At 46.6% G+C, this 15,047-nt stretch overlaps 1 protein-coding gene across 1 annotated transcript in view; it reads right to left on the bottom strand.

Annotated features, from left to right (window-relative positions):
- The window catches only part of LOC131289346 (nephrin), a 30,702-nt gene that overhangs the window by 3,236 nt on the left and 12,419 nt on the right, over positions 1 to 15,047 (bottom strand). The window contains exons 6-14 of the mRNA XM_058318581.1: positions 14,419 to 14,663; positions 11,074 to 11,146; positions 5,486 to 5,637; positions 4,573 to 4,723; positions 4,177 to 4,307; positions 3,692 to 3,845; positions 1,836 to 1,927; positions 1,353 to 1,743; positions 1,028 to 1,140 (exon numbers count right to left, since the gene is read on the bottom strand). Coding sequence (XP_058174564.1) covers positions 1,028 to 1,140; positions 1,353 to 1,743; positions 1,836 to 1,927; positions 3,692 to 3,845; positions 4,177 to 4,307; positions 4,573 to 4,723; positions 5,486 to 5,637; positions 11,074 to 11,146; positions 14,419 to 14,663 — 1,502 coding nt within the window. The remainder of the gene's footprint in view (positions 1 to 1,027; positions 1,141 to 1,352; positions 1,744 to 1,835; positions 1,928 to 3,691; positions 3,846 to 4,176; positions 4,308 to 4,572; positions 4,724 to 5,485; positions 5,638 to 11,073; positions 11,147 to 14,418; positions 14,664 to 15,047) is intronic.

Here is a 15,047-nt window from a genome sequence, read left to right as displayed (position 1 = left end):
CCAACGAGAGCAAACGAGGGAGAACGTACATAAGAGGATACCGGAACGTTCGGGCAACAGGAGAACGTAAATGGCGTTCCCCTTTTTAATGGACAACCCGTGCTTCCTTGCCCGGCATGCGGCTTAGTTTGTTATTGTAACGATGCAACTTTTTAATAAGCGCGAATGCAGTTCTAACCCCCCTCCGCCCCCCCACCGGTAATAGCCACACCCCTTTTCGCGTGGCCAAGGGTGAGGGTCGTCTAACAGGATTTTTGACGGTCGTGCATCGGAATGAACAGCCGTGGGATAGTTTGCCATAGTGATTATGCACTTTCCCGCCTTTTTTCGCGCTTATAGCGATGTTGAGTCAGAGTTGGAAACAAAAGGATTTTATATCATTACGCCAGGTACGTCGGTTTGTACCGTACCGACCCTGGGAAATGCTTGTTTTTCCCAGCTTCTTGTAGTGAATCATCATCCTCTAGTATGTTCTATAAGTGCAATATGTGCTTAGCAGGTTTTCTTTTCAAACCTAGCTCTTTCATAAATGTATTCAGAACGTTTCCCACAGTTTTCTTTGAGTGTCGATGCATTTTCAAGAGTTACATTTCTTTATAACGTGCTAGTATGTGCTTTTAGTGGAGTAGTGCTCCTTTATCATACCTCTAGGTATCTCTTTATTTTATTAAAACCTCCAACAAACCAACATGCCAACCTGGGAGTGCTTTTAGTTGGATCTAAACGCCATGTTCTAATACGTTCTCTGGTGCAGCGCGAAGTGCAGAGTTTTGCGCGGAATGGTTTTCTTTGCAAGAGCAGGTCTTTCATAATCAAATGCATTCAGAACAGTTTCCCACAGAGCCACAAATTTTTCTCCGAGTGTCTGTTCATTTTAAAGTATTATTTCTCATTTTAACCTTTTAGTATGTACTTCTTTACGGATTGTCTGTAATTTTCTATGCACTTTGAAGCACTCTTACTGAAAAGAGGGAACATTGCGAACAAGAATCTAGCTTGTAGTTTGTAGAAATAATTTTTCACTCACGTCGATATGGAACTGCTGCGGTATGCCACCGTCTTTTCCGGCGATACAGGAAATGTGCACTGTGTACGCGGTTACATTCGAGACGGTGCAGCTCTTGATGGGGTCAGGTACATCTACGTGAAGAGCCAGACAAAAGAAGAAACACATACAATTAGTTGTTGAACTTGTGATGTCATCCATCGAGACTCGTTAGTGACGCGATTAAACCGTGTACCGGTATATTGTCACATCCGGTGAAAATTATCCCGGTGAACTGAAGCTCCCGGTGTTTGTTGGAGGTGATTTACTATCCACACCTTATCGGGGCAGTGCTAATACTACTCACCTGCCACGAGTATGTGATAGGCGCAGTGGCCACTCTGTCCGTACGAGTTCGTCGCGGTGCATGTGATCGTGCCGAAGCTGTTGAACGTATCCACCCGGTACATGTACAGCTGGCCGTCCACCAGAGGCACCGACTCGTCCTTGTACGATCCCGAGTGAAGATGCAGGTGTTGCTGCTGCTGCTGCTGCTGCTGTTGCTGCCGGACGGAGTGCTCGAGCCGTTCCAGCTTCCGCCGGACCATCTCCTCCAGGCTGGGACCCATGTGGTTCGTCTCCAGGTCGATTTCGGCCAGCGCCAGGTTGGCCGCCTCCGACTCGACGTTCGTGTACGGCGGCAGCTCGAGCATGCTCTCGAGCGAGTTGTTAAACTGCCACCGGAACAGTAGATTTGGCTACCAGGGACGGGGGTACGATGGGAAATAATTGCATTATTAAAACAACAGCATGATGACGCGAGCAAAACGGGGAGGGTGAAATAAATTACCATCGGATTGGCGTCGATATCGCAGGTTATGTTCACCGTTTGCTTCACCGCCGCCCGTATTATTTGCGCTTCCGATTTGCACACCGGTGGATCTGATCGGCCGCCGAGCAACGAGATCGATCGTGGAAGAAGAGATAGATTCGGGAACGGTATGGGAAACGAGAAAGCGAGAAATGTGTGCGTTAGTTTTGAGCAGAACATAAAACCGCGAACCTCAAGCGTAGGTCGGGATGATAGATGCAAGAACCGCGATGGTTGAACTGTTCGTTTTCGGACATTACCATCCTGAAACCGGGGAATAACCCACGGTTGAAGTTTTGAAACCGAAAGGATGGCGCAGTAAAGCCTATTGCCTACATTCCGGCGCAAACACGTGTAAAGGATGTTATGAAGGAGAGAATATCGATCGATTACCATTCCAGTGTTCTCATGTTTCAACGTTTAGTAAAACAGTTTAAATATGAGTTTGATGAGATTAATGCTGATGTTCAAAGCGTAACCGAACCGGAAACATAATATGTGCGACTCTAATGAAAAATTTAATACAATCTATTCAGCTCAGTATCGTTCAAATGCCTACTCCGTTTGGAATGCACTAAATGGCAGTTGCATTGGTTATTCGTAATCAGATAAACGTTTTTCACGATAGAAGTATTTTGAACCACTGTTGGACCAAATAGCAAAAGGCAAAGAAAGGGGAGCAACGGCCGGGGGGAAAACGGTATGCTACAATATGCAAATTACTGCCACGATGGCTCCTCACCAACACGCGTGCACGACACCGAGGTTCTGTCGGTGATGCGATAATGAGCTAGCAATTTCGATTCGATTCGATCCCGTTTGCGTACGGGAGGAAGTCAACCGGTGATGGTGGCCGCGATGGGTGGTTGAGGCATTTTGTATCACCATTAAATATTTCAAGCATTTCAACCAATTTCACATTTTCCAATCTACCCGCATTCGGGTGCCGGTAACGGCGCACGAGAGGTAAGAGGAAATTGCCGCTTCCATTTCACCGCTTCGAATCTCCCCATCGTCCATCCCGGCATGCTCTACCGTTTAGTAGCGTTGAAATAGAACCTTAGTATGTCCGTTTCCGACTCGACGAATCCGTACAAATGAGGCGCAAAGTTTCAAAGGTTACCCACAGCCATAAAAACACCACGTAGGGCGTAACGAAGTTCGCTGGGTTTTTGCCGATCGAGGCAAACTGTTTCGATTTCGATGCATAGATAAAAATGGCCGAAATTTGAGCGTCCACTTCTAGCCGTTTGAAATCGGGTCCGGTTTCCGCAGTTAAATGTGCCTGAACATCGGTAAAGTGGTATTACTATTAGCGGTTACCGGTTGATTGGGCGCAACTGGCTGGTTTGTTTATTTGTACTGTAGTCACAAGGATTATTTGAAATTATTAAAAACGAAAACTCTATTATGTGTTCGAAACTTATTTGCAACATCGTTCGTTCGGTTACCTACATTTGTGCTTATTTGGCAAAAAGGATATTCATCCCAAAGCTCAAAATATACACGCCATGATTTCAATCTTTTAGTTGGGAAATGTGACGAAAAAACGTGTATGTAACAGCCTTGAAACATATGATGGTAATAAATTAAAAACCCCTCTCATGAAAAACGATCCTGATGAAGTGAAACTCGGTCGAAAATGCAATCGTGCATCGCATATCGTTGGAAAAGAATTGAAAATAAAAACAACAGATAAAAACGGCTGCACATCAGGGGAGCAACAAATTAAGCAGTTGAAAAATGTGTATGCATCACACACACACACAATCGAATGAGACAAGAATCTGATCGCGGTCATTGTGGCAAACGTTGGTGTAAACATAATTAATTACATTTGATGTCCAAATAAAGTTGATTGCTGTTGACGGTGCCCTCGCTGTTCGACGCCCGGCACATGTACTCGCCGTGGGTTGACTTCGTGATGCTCTGCAGGACGAGCGTCTGATTGGAGACGATGATCCCACGGGCCGATTGTAGTAATTTATTCTGGAAATAATAATTTTAAAAAACAAAAGAGAATCACTACGGCGCTTGATTGAGGTGAAATAAAGGATATCGAGTTCGCATCGGTTTCAGTGGCACGTGACGCACACACGTTTTAAATTTTTCGATATAAATTAAATCAACACAACTCACTCCTGTTTGATCAATCAATTTTGACATTTTTTCAAAATAATGTTATAAAGTTGTAAAGGACAAATACAGGATGCTCTGCTTCCAACATAAAGACGGATAAATTCCAAGGAACACAATTAAACTCAACAGTCTAGTCTGAGATCCTTACGACAGGATGGTTCATTTACAGGTGCATACTTACGTTGTGAAACCACTCGATTTTCTTCACCGGCGGGTTCGCCTTGATATCGCACTCGAGGTACACGTCCGAGCCCTCCATCAGGTTTTGCGAGTTCAGTGGCGCACCGAGCGCCAGCGATATCACCGGAACGTCTGCCAAGAGCACGGGACCGAGAAACAAATCGAATCGAAAGGTAAGTAAGAGCAAAAGTCTCCAAGTGGTGCGAGAGTGCCACTTTCAAAAGCTCGCCGAGACAAAAAAAAAGGCGTCCTCGAGTTCTTGTGGAGTCCACTTTTCACACCACGTCCTTCCAACGGTCTTTCCCAAACGGCAGTAAATTGGTGGTGGTAAATTTGACTAATTTACGCTAAAGCCATTAGAGTTGTGTCGCTTGCGCTGGCGGGCGGGACTACTTACGCTTCACATTCAGCACGTGGGTATCCTTCAGCGAGACGGTCGGTCCGTCGCCTTCGCTGTAGCTAATTGAGCATGTAATTGATTTTTCATTATCCTCCGGACCGGGCACGAACACCAGCTCCGATACGGTGACATTTCCGTCGTTGGACGTCTGCAAAGGTAAGCCGGCCAAGGGGGAAGGGCGGCAGATGCGGCGAGAATTAGAAGAAACGGAATTTATGGAAGGACATCACGACACACTCCACCGGCCCGTTGCGTACCACCGGTGGAACTTTGTCGGTAAAGTTTGTGCCAGGATAAAGGGGAAGGAACAAGTTTTTGGCAAATGTGTGTGTAATCGATTCCTTCCTTTCGTTTTCCTCAGTTTTCACCACCGTCAGCGCCTCATGGAAGGTTGAGTTCACCTCGCTCACCTTCACACGCATGGGGAACGGGGTTGGTTGTGTTTTTTCGTTGGTGACAAGGAAACGCTGTCAAGTCTTTGAACAATGTCACAGTGAGGGGTTTTAAGAAGAAAATCTTATTCGATTAATTAATTTCAGATTTTCCCGACAAACTGGCTGACGGGGAAGAAAGGATGCCCGACTCAAGAAAGCAGGCAACTTGAAGGAACTTGGAACAAAAAAAAAAAAGCTGTATGTGCGGATTAGTTGCGACGTTTCTACCAGCATGTTTTTGGCTTAAAAGTACAACCTTCGGAGCATGGGATCGATCTCCGGGCTTCCCGATCCGACAGAATGTTGCTTCAAGCTTGGAAACTTTGGGTGATGGAAATCGACGATTAAGGATGTGGGTCATACAAGATGGTTGGGAGAGGGTGGCACAAAAACGATGGCGCTCACGGGACGTTGGGAAGTTTGTGCTACACAAAGGATGAAGGACGAAAAAAAAAACGAGCAAGGAGGTAACGAACCGTTTGTGATGAACCACGGATGACGGATGATCCCTTCGTCCAGACGACGCTCGGGGCGGGGCGACTTCCGGCCGTGATGCAGGAGACCTGCGTCTTGACGCCCGCCGTCAGCGTTTCCCGTAGGCCCTGCATCCGCACGTACAACGGTGGCACTGGAAAGACGCGAAAGGGGCATGAAAGCCGAAGGTCAGCAAAAAACGAACTCTTGTTGTACTTTCGAGGAAAATCATCAATACGCAGGAATTCGGGGCACGAAAGACACGACGGTATTCAAGCGAACAAACGGCCCCACCGGATACGGCATGAAGGAAGGGCGGTTCGGGCGAATGGGCGGGGGGAAATGAATGTTGTTTTGTAACTAATTGGATCGAAACTGACAGTGATTGAAGCGAGATGTTGTTGTGAGATGCGTTGGCGGAGAAGATGTGCGCTTTTCCCGGGCGGGCGCGCGGGGACGGAAAGGATGTGGATGGAAATTGGTTGTTATTGGAACAACAGTGGTGGGTGTGGGACGGGTTCGCTTTGATAATGAAGGCTGCGTGTTTGCCTGGGAGAAAAACAGCCTCTTCATCGATCGAACGATTCGAAGATCAGGGCGAAGGAGAGCGGGTATTCCTAACGTTGCCACGTTGACGAGGATAACTTAGGAGCACGGTGTGATGGGCGGGGGGAACGTACGGACAACGAAGGTTAATCTAATTTTTCAAGTTGTACGATTTTCGATACGATCGATTGAAGGCGGAACACGGGAGGTGTTGAGTGAAAGATTGAAGCATAAATTAATTATGCTTCCAAACTGGTACAAACTGGTTGCGTCGAATGGTTTTAATAAGCACTGATTGGATGCGCCCGACGCCAGTCAGGTGTAATATTGATCAATCCTTCAATGTAATGTGGGAAAATGTTGTATAGAAAAGTTTAACCATATCCAGGTTATTTCTACATTCCTAGTCGAAGCTAAATATCTTTGTTTATTTCGACGAACTTGATTATCGTGGCTGTTACATAGAGTTGGGTAATTCGGAATCGGATTCATAAATCTGAACGACTCTTTATACTTAATGAATTTATCTAAATCTTTTTAGAATGGGTTTGATAAATCTTTGAATATTCATACTGATTCGCCTCAAAAAACCTTACTCTTTTTGTTAATGAATCTTTGAATAACCATAAATTAACACTCGCAGATAAACTTATGAATGGAAATTCATGTTATTGAAACGATTCATATGAATGAATTTCGCCACAATATGCAGAAAACACTTTTCCCACAACCGAAAAGTGGCTACCTCATAGAGCTTAAGGCTCATAAACAGATAGTTGTCATTGGTTTAATGTCGTTTAATCTCGCAACGACGGTTTGTGGTGACATAAGCATGAAAAAGAACCCATTTAATTTACTTACAAATGGATACACTTAAGTGCTGATATGTTTAAGTGCTAAAAGGGTTAGCATTTCAAAAGATCGATGAATGCGATACGCGAATGCGTCGGGGGAAGGCCAAACTTTAAACCGTCCTAATTCTTAGCTGAATATTTAATTAGCTTAGATAGGGGGGTCCCCGGTGGGACCATGATCCGGTAAGCCGCCTATCCGGTAGCATCGGTAGGTCGTCGGTGGTCGAGAACGGAATAAAATTTGGTAACCGTCTTGGCATCAGTCCGTACGTAACGGTGGGTAACAGCACAGATCGTCTTGCTAAAGGCAAACGACCCCGAGAGGTACGCCCTAAGACGTATCGTTTTCGGATGCCCCAAATCTAAACAGATCCGAACGAGGCAATCCGGAACTCGAGCCACCGTAATCACTCACTTTGCTCCGAGGGAGGTTTCGAGTGACAATCTTGCGGCAACCACAGGGTTGGGGTTTACCGCTCCACTTCCTCTTCTACGGCCACTTCGATGTCCGGTGTGGTGTGAGAGACAAATGTTTGAATGTTTGGTTTTAAATGTTTATGTTATTCCGCAACCGAACAAACCGAACAAGTCCCCCCGGTGTTGGCTCTGAGCGGTCTAAGAGCTAGCGAGTGGTCTATCGTCATACAAATATAGATTAGACTCACTCCTCTCCCTCCCCCCCAACTCCACGGTGGTGAGTTATGACATTGTACGGCCTCTGATTTTGTGCGAGTTGGCACAAGACATGGGCCCCCTCTGTGATGGTGGACGAGATCGGCTTCGAAAGTCCATAAAGGGCACGTTCCGGGCCCCAGTGTTGCCACCGCGGGTGTAAAGGCGGCACTCGTAAATTCTTCTATCGTCTCGTAAAACCGCACCTCTCCGGCATCGGCGAACAGCTTGTGCTTTCTCGACCTCGAGTCGCACCGATTCAATTATGATGCGTTTTTCGGCCGGTGCATGTTCGGGGCGTCGTTCGTTTTATCGTCCCCGTCAGGCCCCCATCATAATCGTCGCCATCGTCTTGGCAAGCCATTAGCCATCGTAGGCCGGCGTATCGTAGTATCAGGTCGTAAAACTCCGTCCATCGCGAGTGCATTTTATCGAACGAGTTTCCTGAACCGGCTCCTCTCAGCGGTTGACGGCTCAGCGAGTTTCCCGGGCCGGGCCGTAAGTGCAACACGGTGAGGTTATGGGCTCGTAAAATGGCATCATTATCCCGGAACCTATCCGGGGGCACGAAGCTGTCGTTTCCTCCACCTCTTTTGCTTCGGGAAAACGGTGGCAATGATAGCTAGTTCCGCCCATTCGCTTGGAAGGGAAAATGTCGACCACTTTTCCCCCGCACTCAACGAAAAAGGGTTGATGGTGGTTGAGTGGTGATGACTATTTTAAAAACTTCCTCCGCTCAACTCATCGCACGCCTGTCAACCTTGTCGCTCGGGACATTGGATACGAACATTAGTTTGTTTGTTTTTCTTCGCACGCGATCGTTGATTTTAGTTACGGTGGTTTCGATTCGATCGCTGTGTTTGTCATAGCTGACATCGGAAACAGGGAAACTATGGCACTTTCCATTATTAGCACCCGCGTGTCGTAACTTCCTCCACCTCTCCCGGGGGAGGTCGCACGGGAGAGTGTCTCTTTCGGCGACTTGCGTAAAACCATCATTTCATTCCGGCTCCCAACCGTCATTGTGGTCGAAGAAAAAAGCTGATCCGAATCGAACCATGGCGATGGGACAGTCCTTCGGGAAATGGATTTGGATCAAGCTGGCGCCCGGGATAAATCTTGCCACTGGGCGAACGATGTTACGATGGGTTACAGCTACACGGAAAATGCCGACCACAGAGTGATCCATCCATCGACGGTGGTTTCGCTTCGGGGAATCGGCTCGTTAGATAGGGTTCCGATAATTTTCATCGCTCCGGGGCTTTCAATCAGCTAGAAGGGTGTTAGGTTAGCCAAGAGAAGCCTGGTTGTGCTGGTGGTTTCCCACATTGTCGCATCGAAAGCGCAAATTTATTTTCATGAATCCTTTAATGGAAAGCAACGCACTTATCGATTTTTTTCTAATGCAAAAATCAAAATAGCGTTTTGTTGTCAACAAGAGGGGTTTTTAATTTTAAAATCGAAGTCACAAACAATCACTTGGAACCCTTTTTGAGCTGTAATTAAAGCCGTTTCATGCAATATAAATGCCAGAGTAATAAAAAGGCATCAGGGTGTTATGCATGCAACCTACAAACGCACTAATACTCTCCTAGGGACACCGAGAGAAGAAAGAGACGTTCTCCACACAGTCAAGTATTTCAATTTCCAACGGTACCAGGCACTTGACAGCTCATAAAACATTGTGAGCAGTCGTTTGAAGTCCGCACGCGAACGGAGTGCAGCAGCAGCAGCACTCGACACAGAGAACAGGGAAAATCACATTTTCGTTCCATTTTCACCCTTAAACAACGGCAAAAAACTCGACGCCATGTGATTTTTTTTGTTCCCAGGTTTGTCCCGTTTGTTCCAGTTCCCGGGTCTAAATTGGCTTCGCTGGGTCGGAGGTCGTGGGGTTGCGAAAACTCTCCTAACAACACACGACCTCCGAGAAGGATCGGATCGGAATCACAAGCAGCAATCTCGCAAAGGCTGCACCACGAGCAGTGTTCGGAGGTCCACTCCCGGGAAGTTGGATCAAGTCTTCCGATTGCAGTTGTGAATGCCTTCCAGCCAGAGCATGTCGGTGCGTCGAGTTCCAATTTGTTCCGTTTGCTGCCTCTCGTAGCGTGGCGGATATTTGTTTTTCGTACCAGTTTGCGCTGATTCCACTTTTTTTCCCTCCCCTTCCCGATTGTGATGCTCCCTTTTCGCACACGAGCTACACGAGCCTTCGATGCATCGATGTTTGAACCTCATGTATGATATGTTTGTGAACGAGGCGGACAAGTTTCACTTTAGACGGGAGAGAGAGAGAGAGGACGGACCCATGTCTTCCATGCCGAAGCACGATCATCTCTGGCGATAAAAAAAAGCGGAAAAGGAGGTAGATGTGTGCCTGTTGGGTAGATCGTTGCGATTCAATTTCCACCGGAAAAAGCAACCAGCAAACAGCCGTCCGAAACGAAACCAATCGCCTGGCACCATGGAGCTTTGGCATTTGGCTCGGTTGGAAAGGACGGGGGGGGAAGTTGTGTTGAGCACAAATCGTATGCTTCTTCAAGAGGATAGTCAAGCTCGTTGGCAAAAGCACACAACTAACAGCAACAGAAAACAGTACGCTGCAGGGAAATTGTTCGTCTTTTGCGCAACGCATGCACATTTATCGACGAAATCAGCACGGTTGTTTGCATTTTCGTTTCTTTAACTTAGACATTCACAGAGGTTGATGCTAAATGTAGGTGGAGATATTTTGATGTCTTATGCAAGGTTAATTCCCAACGATTTTGAGATCGTAAAATGCGTTGTCCCATTGATTTACCATCATAAAACCCTTCCCGGTGTTTAATGCTATCCTGTTTGTGGCGGGATACAACCTAACCTCAACATTCACCCCAGGGTTGTTCATTTCAGTGTAACTTTTAAAACACACTCATTAGACAGATGGCATACCAATTCGTGCTCGATTCGGCAAAAGTTGATCACGATGGAAAATGTTTCAATTTTTAATTAACACTCTCCTGCGGGCATATTTTTTTGTCCGAATGCCTCCACCGTTCGCTGCGGGGTCTTGGAAAGGGACAGCGTGCATATCACCACCACGTCTCCTCAGGCTCTGGTAGTAAAAGTTTTCGCTCCGATGCCGCCAACAATGGAGCAACAGTCGACGCTTTCACAGGTCTGAAAAAGACACCAAAGGGGTGCACAAGAAGACGAACGAAAGAAGGGGTTAGGTTTTCCCAATTGGGAAAGGAACCCGGTTCACACAATTTTAAAGGCCTCGCCAGGACTCGCCTAACGCAGCACGGGGTGGTTGGGGTTTGAACTTTGTGTTTTTCCCCTGTACCGGGGCCACTCTTCTTGCGGGATCTAATACGAACGCTAATGATTGGAAAAGTTTTCCACCATCGGGGGTGTAGTGTTTCGGGCGTGTTTCGTCGGTCGGTCGGTCGGTCGGGTCCCACATTTCCGACGACAACAACAACGCGGAGTTCTGCTCTCGCAAGCCGTCCAACGGCTTCATCCTTTTGGCTACTTACGCTTCATGTCCAACTTGACGGCGCTGGAAAGTGGCGGCACGACGTGCCCGTTGCTGGCTTGGCACGTATAGACCTGGCAGCGGGAGAGGGAAGAAGAAAAGAAGCGAAAAAGTGAGTGAGACATGGAAACGATAAACATTTGTCCATAATTAAAACTTTTCCGTTCGCGCCGCGCATCGATACCGGTGCGAAAATAAGATGTTTCATTTATGGGTGTAAATTTGTATCGGGATTTGGAAGAGTTTTGAACGCGTTTCAGCTCAGATCCATCCGGACAAAGATGCAGTATTTGTCTTCAGTGTAAATATTTCTGTGATGTTTGAACGATTTTTGGGGAGGGTTAAAGCGGTCAATGGAGCCGCCTGGTGTTTGTGTGAAAAGGGCAACGGTTTTTGTTTTTCAGGCGAGTTATTACGAATTGCATAAATAGAAATAAAATTCTCTTGGACTCCCCAAAGAAATCAAATTTGAAAGTCCGTTTAATTACAGTAGCTTAATGGTCTTCCTAAAATGCGTAATTGTAATGTGTTAGCAACAAATTAATGTTGATGAAGGTAAATGTTGTAAAGTGATAGGATCTTTAATGTTTGTTTTCTAATGGTAAAACTTGGGTTGTTTGGAGTATGTTATAATATCCATCACAATTGCAGCAATGTAGTAAACTTATCCATTTCAAACCCTTCTTCATCGGTATTTGAAACGATGCCTTTGAATAAAGTTTGTGCTTGTGTTGTTCCACGCAATTGCATTCGCTGTAAAACGATGCCTCATTACGATGCACTCGTAGGAATAAACCAAAACCGTTTGATTCCCTCCGTGCGACGGGCGAAGGGGTGAAAAGAGCGTGATTTATCTGCACTTCACTCGCTCTTATCGCCCGAGACGTAGTTCCTGCTCGAGTAAAGTGATCGATCATCGGGTTTTCGTTTATTGCTGGCTATCTTTTATTTTTAGTTCGATCCAGCAGGGGGTTGGAAATGTGTGTGAAATAGAAGATAATAATAATATACATCATCCCAGCGTCAGCGGATCGAATGGGATGGTTTTTACACCCACCGCCGACGGCGAACACGACGATAAACGACTTCCATCGTGCATTGATTGAAATTTGATGACTCTTCGGTAACACATCCCAGCAAACCCGCCCCGTTGTTGTTTTTTTTTTCATTCCAAACCCGGGAAAACCATCGATCGCGGGCGCGGCCACCATAATGGGGTGGATTCGCAACAACAACATCAACACCATTATGCTCATCATCATGATCATCATTATCGTTATTTCGAAGTTACGATTCCGTAAATCGAATTTCTTCACCTTCCCCCCTTCCGTCCCGTTCCAAGCCGTTTGGATCGAAAACAAACGATGGATGTGTGGTATGGGAAAAGCAGGAAATCCGTCATGTTAGGAATCGTGCGAGAAGGAGGAAAAAAAGACACAATAATGCGTAGAGTGGACTGTAATGGTAAGCGTAAAATAAACACCAACAACCGGTAGCCGGTACGAGGTGGTTTCTACATTTCCTTCCGCACCCCGCCCCACCCGTGTTGTTGCACAATCCCGTACGTCCTTGCGCCCGGGAAAAACCCACTCCGGATGTGGTTATACAATTCAGATTCTTGGAAAATGGCCCCGAAAAACACGGACCACCCCAGATACGCCATTCAAAGTCGATCGAAAATGTAATCTTCGGGTTCTCCCGAAGGAAAGCACCCGTCCGGATTGTGGTTGTTCGTTAAGGCACCGGCAAATGGAAGGGTTCCTTGGCTAATCAATCAACCGTTGTTAACCCGAAAAGGGCACTTTACGTCATTGAGGTTGAATTTTTCGATTAGTCTTTCCCTGCTTTGGTTGCCACCGGTTGGCAATGGTTTGCGGAACACCTGGTTGGGATCATGAGGAGGCAGGTTATCGAAGGTGGCCGTCCAGGTTAATCGCTTCCGGGATCCTTTGAACCGTAGTGTGAACACGCGCACATTTCCCAAATAAACGTGACTCAAACAACTTGAATACAATCTCGCGTTGGCAAGCACGGTGTTTCACCGCTCTAATTGGTATGACTTTTCGTGGCTATTTTCCTTGAATGAATTATCGTCCTATGATCTGTGGCCTAGTTTATTTTCCTCCTGGGAACCTGGGAAGAAGGTATGGAAATTCGATCGGCTCGAAGGCTAAAGGTGCGTGGCCTGGCCGATCATTACCTGTATGACTTTGTGGTAAATATGTTACACCGAACATAAATAGTGGCCCTTCTTGCTCCCTCCCTGCTTAGAAAGCAAACCTAAGGAACTCTGGCCGTTGAACAAAACACTAGTCAGCCATCGTCTTCGGCCGCGCAAAAGCGGACACATCTTAATCCAATTGTAAAGGTCATCGGGCATCGTACGTTAAGTAGAAGTCGGAGTCTTACCGGCCAACCCCGGTTCGGACACGGACTAACCGTAGGCTTAAGGCATAGGTCAGCAGAGGGTCAGCAAAAAAGCGATGTCCTAACAAGCATTCTAAGCGACAAGCGTCAGTAGAGTGTGAGCTTTCACAGGAATTTTGTATTCCTTTGGAGAAATTGATACCTTGCTTGACTTCACTTATCCGTGTTTTTAAGAACGCGGAAATGGTTTTTACTAGCGGTTACTTCAAGGAGTGAACAGTTACGTCAATATTGACGACTAAATGAAAGTAATTCAAAGGAAAATATAATTGGCTTTAGCCACGACCTAAATCATTCCTCTTCAAGAGAAATGTTTATCTACATTTGCAGGGTTGATGTTTATGTTTATCTACATCTACGAATGCTGGGAATTACGTGAAACATTTATCAATTCAGCACATTTAGGAACCAATTATGCTTTGGCATATATTCACAGCACCGTACCTTCCTGCTTCTGCTGTTTGTAAATATGGATGTTAAATTGTGCTGCATATTTAAAGGCACATTGGCTGGGAAAACCTGTCACGATACGACACTCTGGATCCACTCCCACGATCCAACCGGGGATCACACATCGCGCAAATTGATACAATTCACTTAGTGATAACTCGGGCTCGGGCTTGCTGCTCCGGATCGGACCAAACATTATCAATCATTCGTGCACGAGCCCGAGCGGGGGGGTGGGAGGTTACGGGTGACCCATCTTTTTTCCCGTTTGCGAAGGATCAGGGAAATCGCACGGTACGACGCACGGATCGCATTAGCATAATGCAGAAATAAAACTCATACCATCTCGGGCACGAAAACGAGATCACCGAAGAAAAGAAAAAAAAAAGGGAAACGCAATTGGTAAAGGAAAAGCAAAGAGAAAATGATATTGCACGTCGCGCACGTGCACACACACACGCATCAAACTTACCGAGTGTAGGTCGTGGCGCGACAGCTTCTCCAGATAGAGAACGTTCTTGACGGTGCCATCGGGCAGCACGAGGAAGGAGTCGTCCAGCAGGGCGTGCTCGCGCCACCAGGTCACCTTTGGCGTCGGCAGGCCCCCGCTGGAGATGCAGGTCAGATTAACGTCCGCGCTTTCCCGGTACGGACCGACGACGTTGTTCGCGACCGCCGCCCCTTTCTCATCCAGGATCGTTATCTTCGTCGGTGGCACTGGAAAAGAAAAAGACAGCGTGGGGCGAGGCGTTAAATCAGAATGGAAATTGTCGTACGCTCGTATGTGTACAGCGTTCTGTGTGTAGGTGTGTATGTATAAGCGAAAAAGATAAGTGCTGATAACCCGGGTAAAATGTAGCTCACGTGATGGGAGAAGATGTGTGTCCGTACGGTGGCTTAGGATGTTTTTCTTTTGCCAACATCAAACCAGACCAGAACCAGAAAGCAAAGGAATGGAATTTCCCAGAACGATTTAAGGTAAGGAAGGTGGATGGGAAAAAGACAGCGATGGGAAAACACAATTTCCGGACATTTTTCCTTTGCCCCCTGACAAAGGCATACACACACATACACACGTACACCTGAAACTTACACACATGC

This window comes from Anopheles ziemanni, chromosome 3 (genome assembly GCF_943734765.1).
Source record: "Anopheles ziemanni chromosome 3, idAnoZiCoDA_A2_x.2, whole genome shotgun sequence".
Lineage (NCBI taxonomy): Eukaryota > Metazoa > Arthropoda > Insecta > Diptera > Culicidae > Anopheles > Anopheles ziemanni.
The sequence above is the reverse complement of the archived record's forward strand: the minus strand, read 5'-3'. Positions and strand labels throughout refer to the sequence as shown.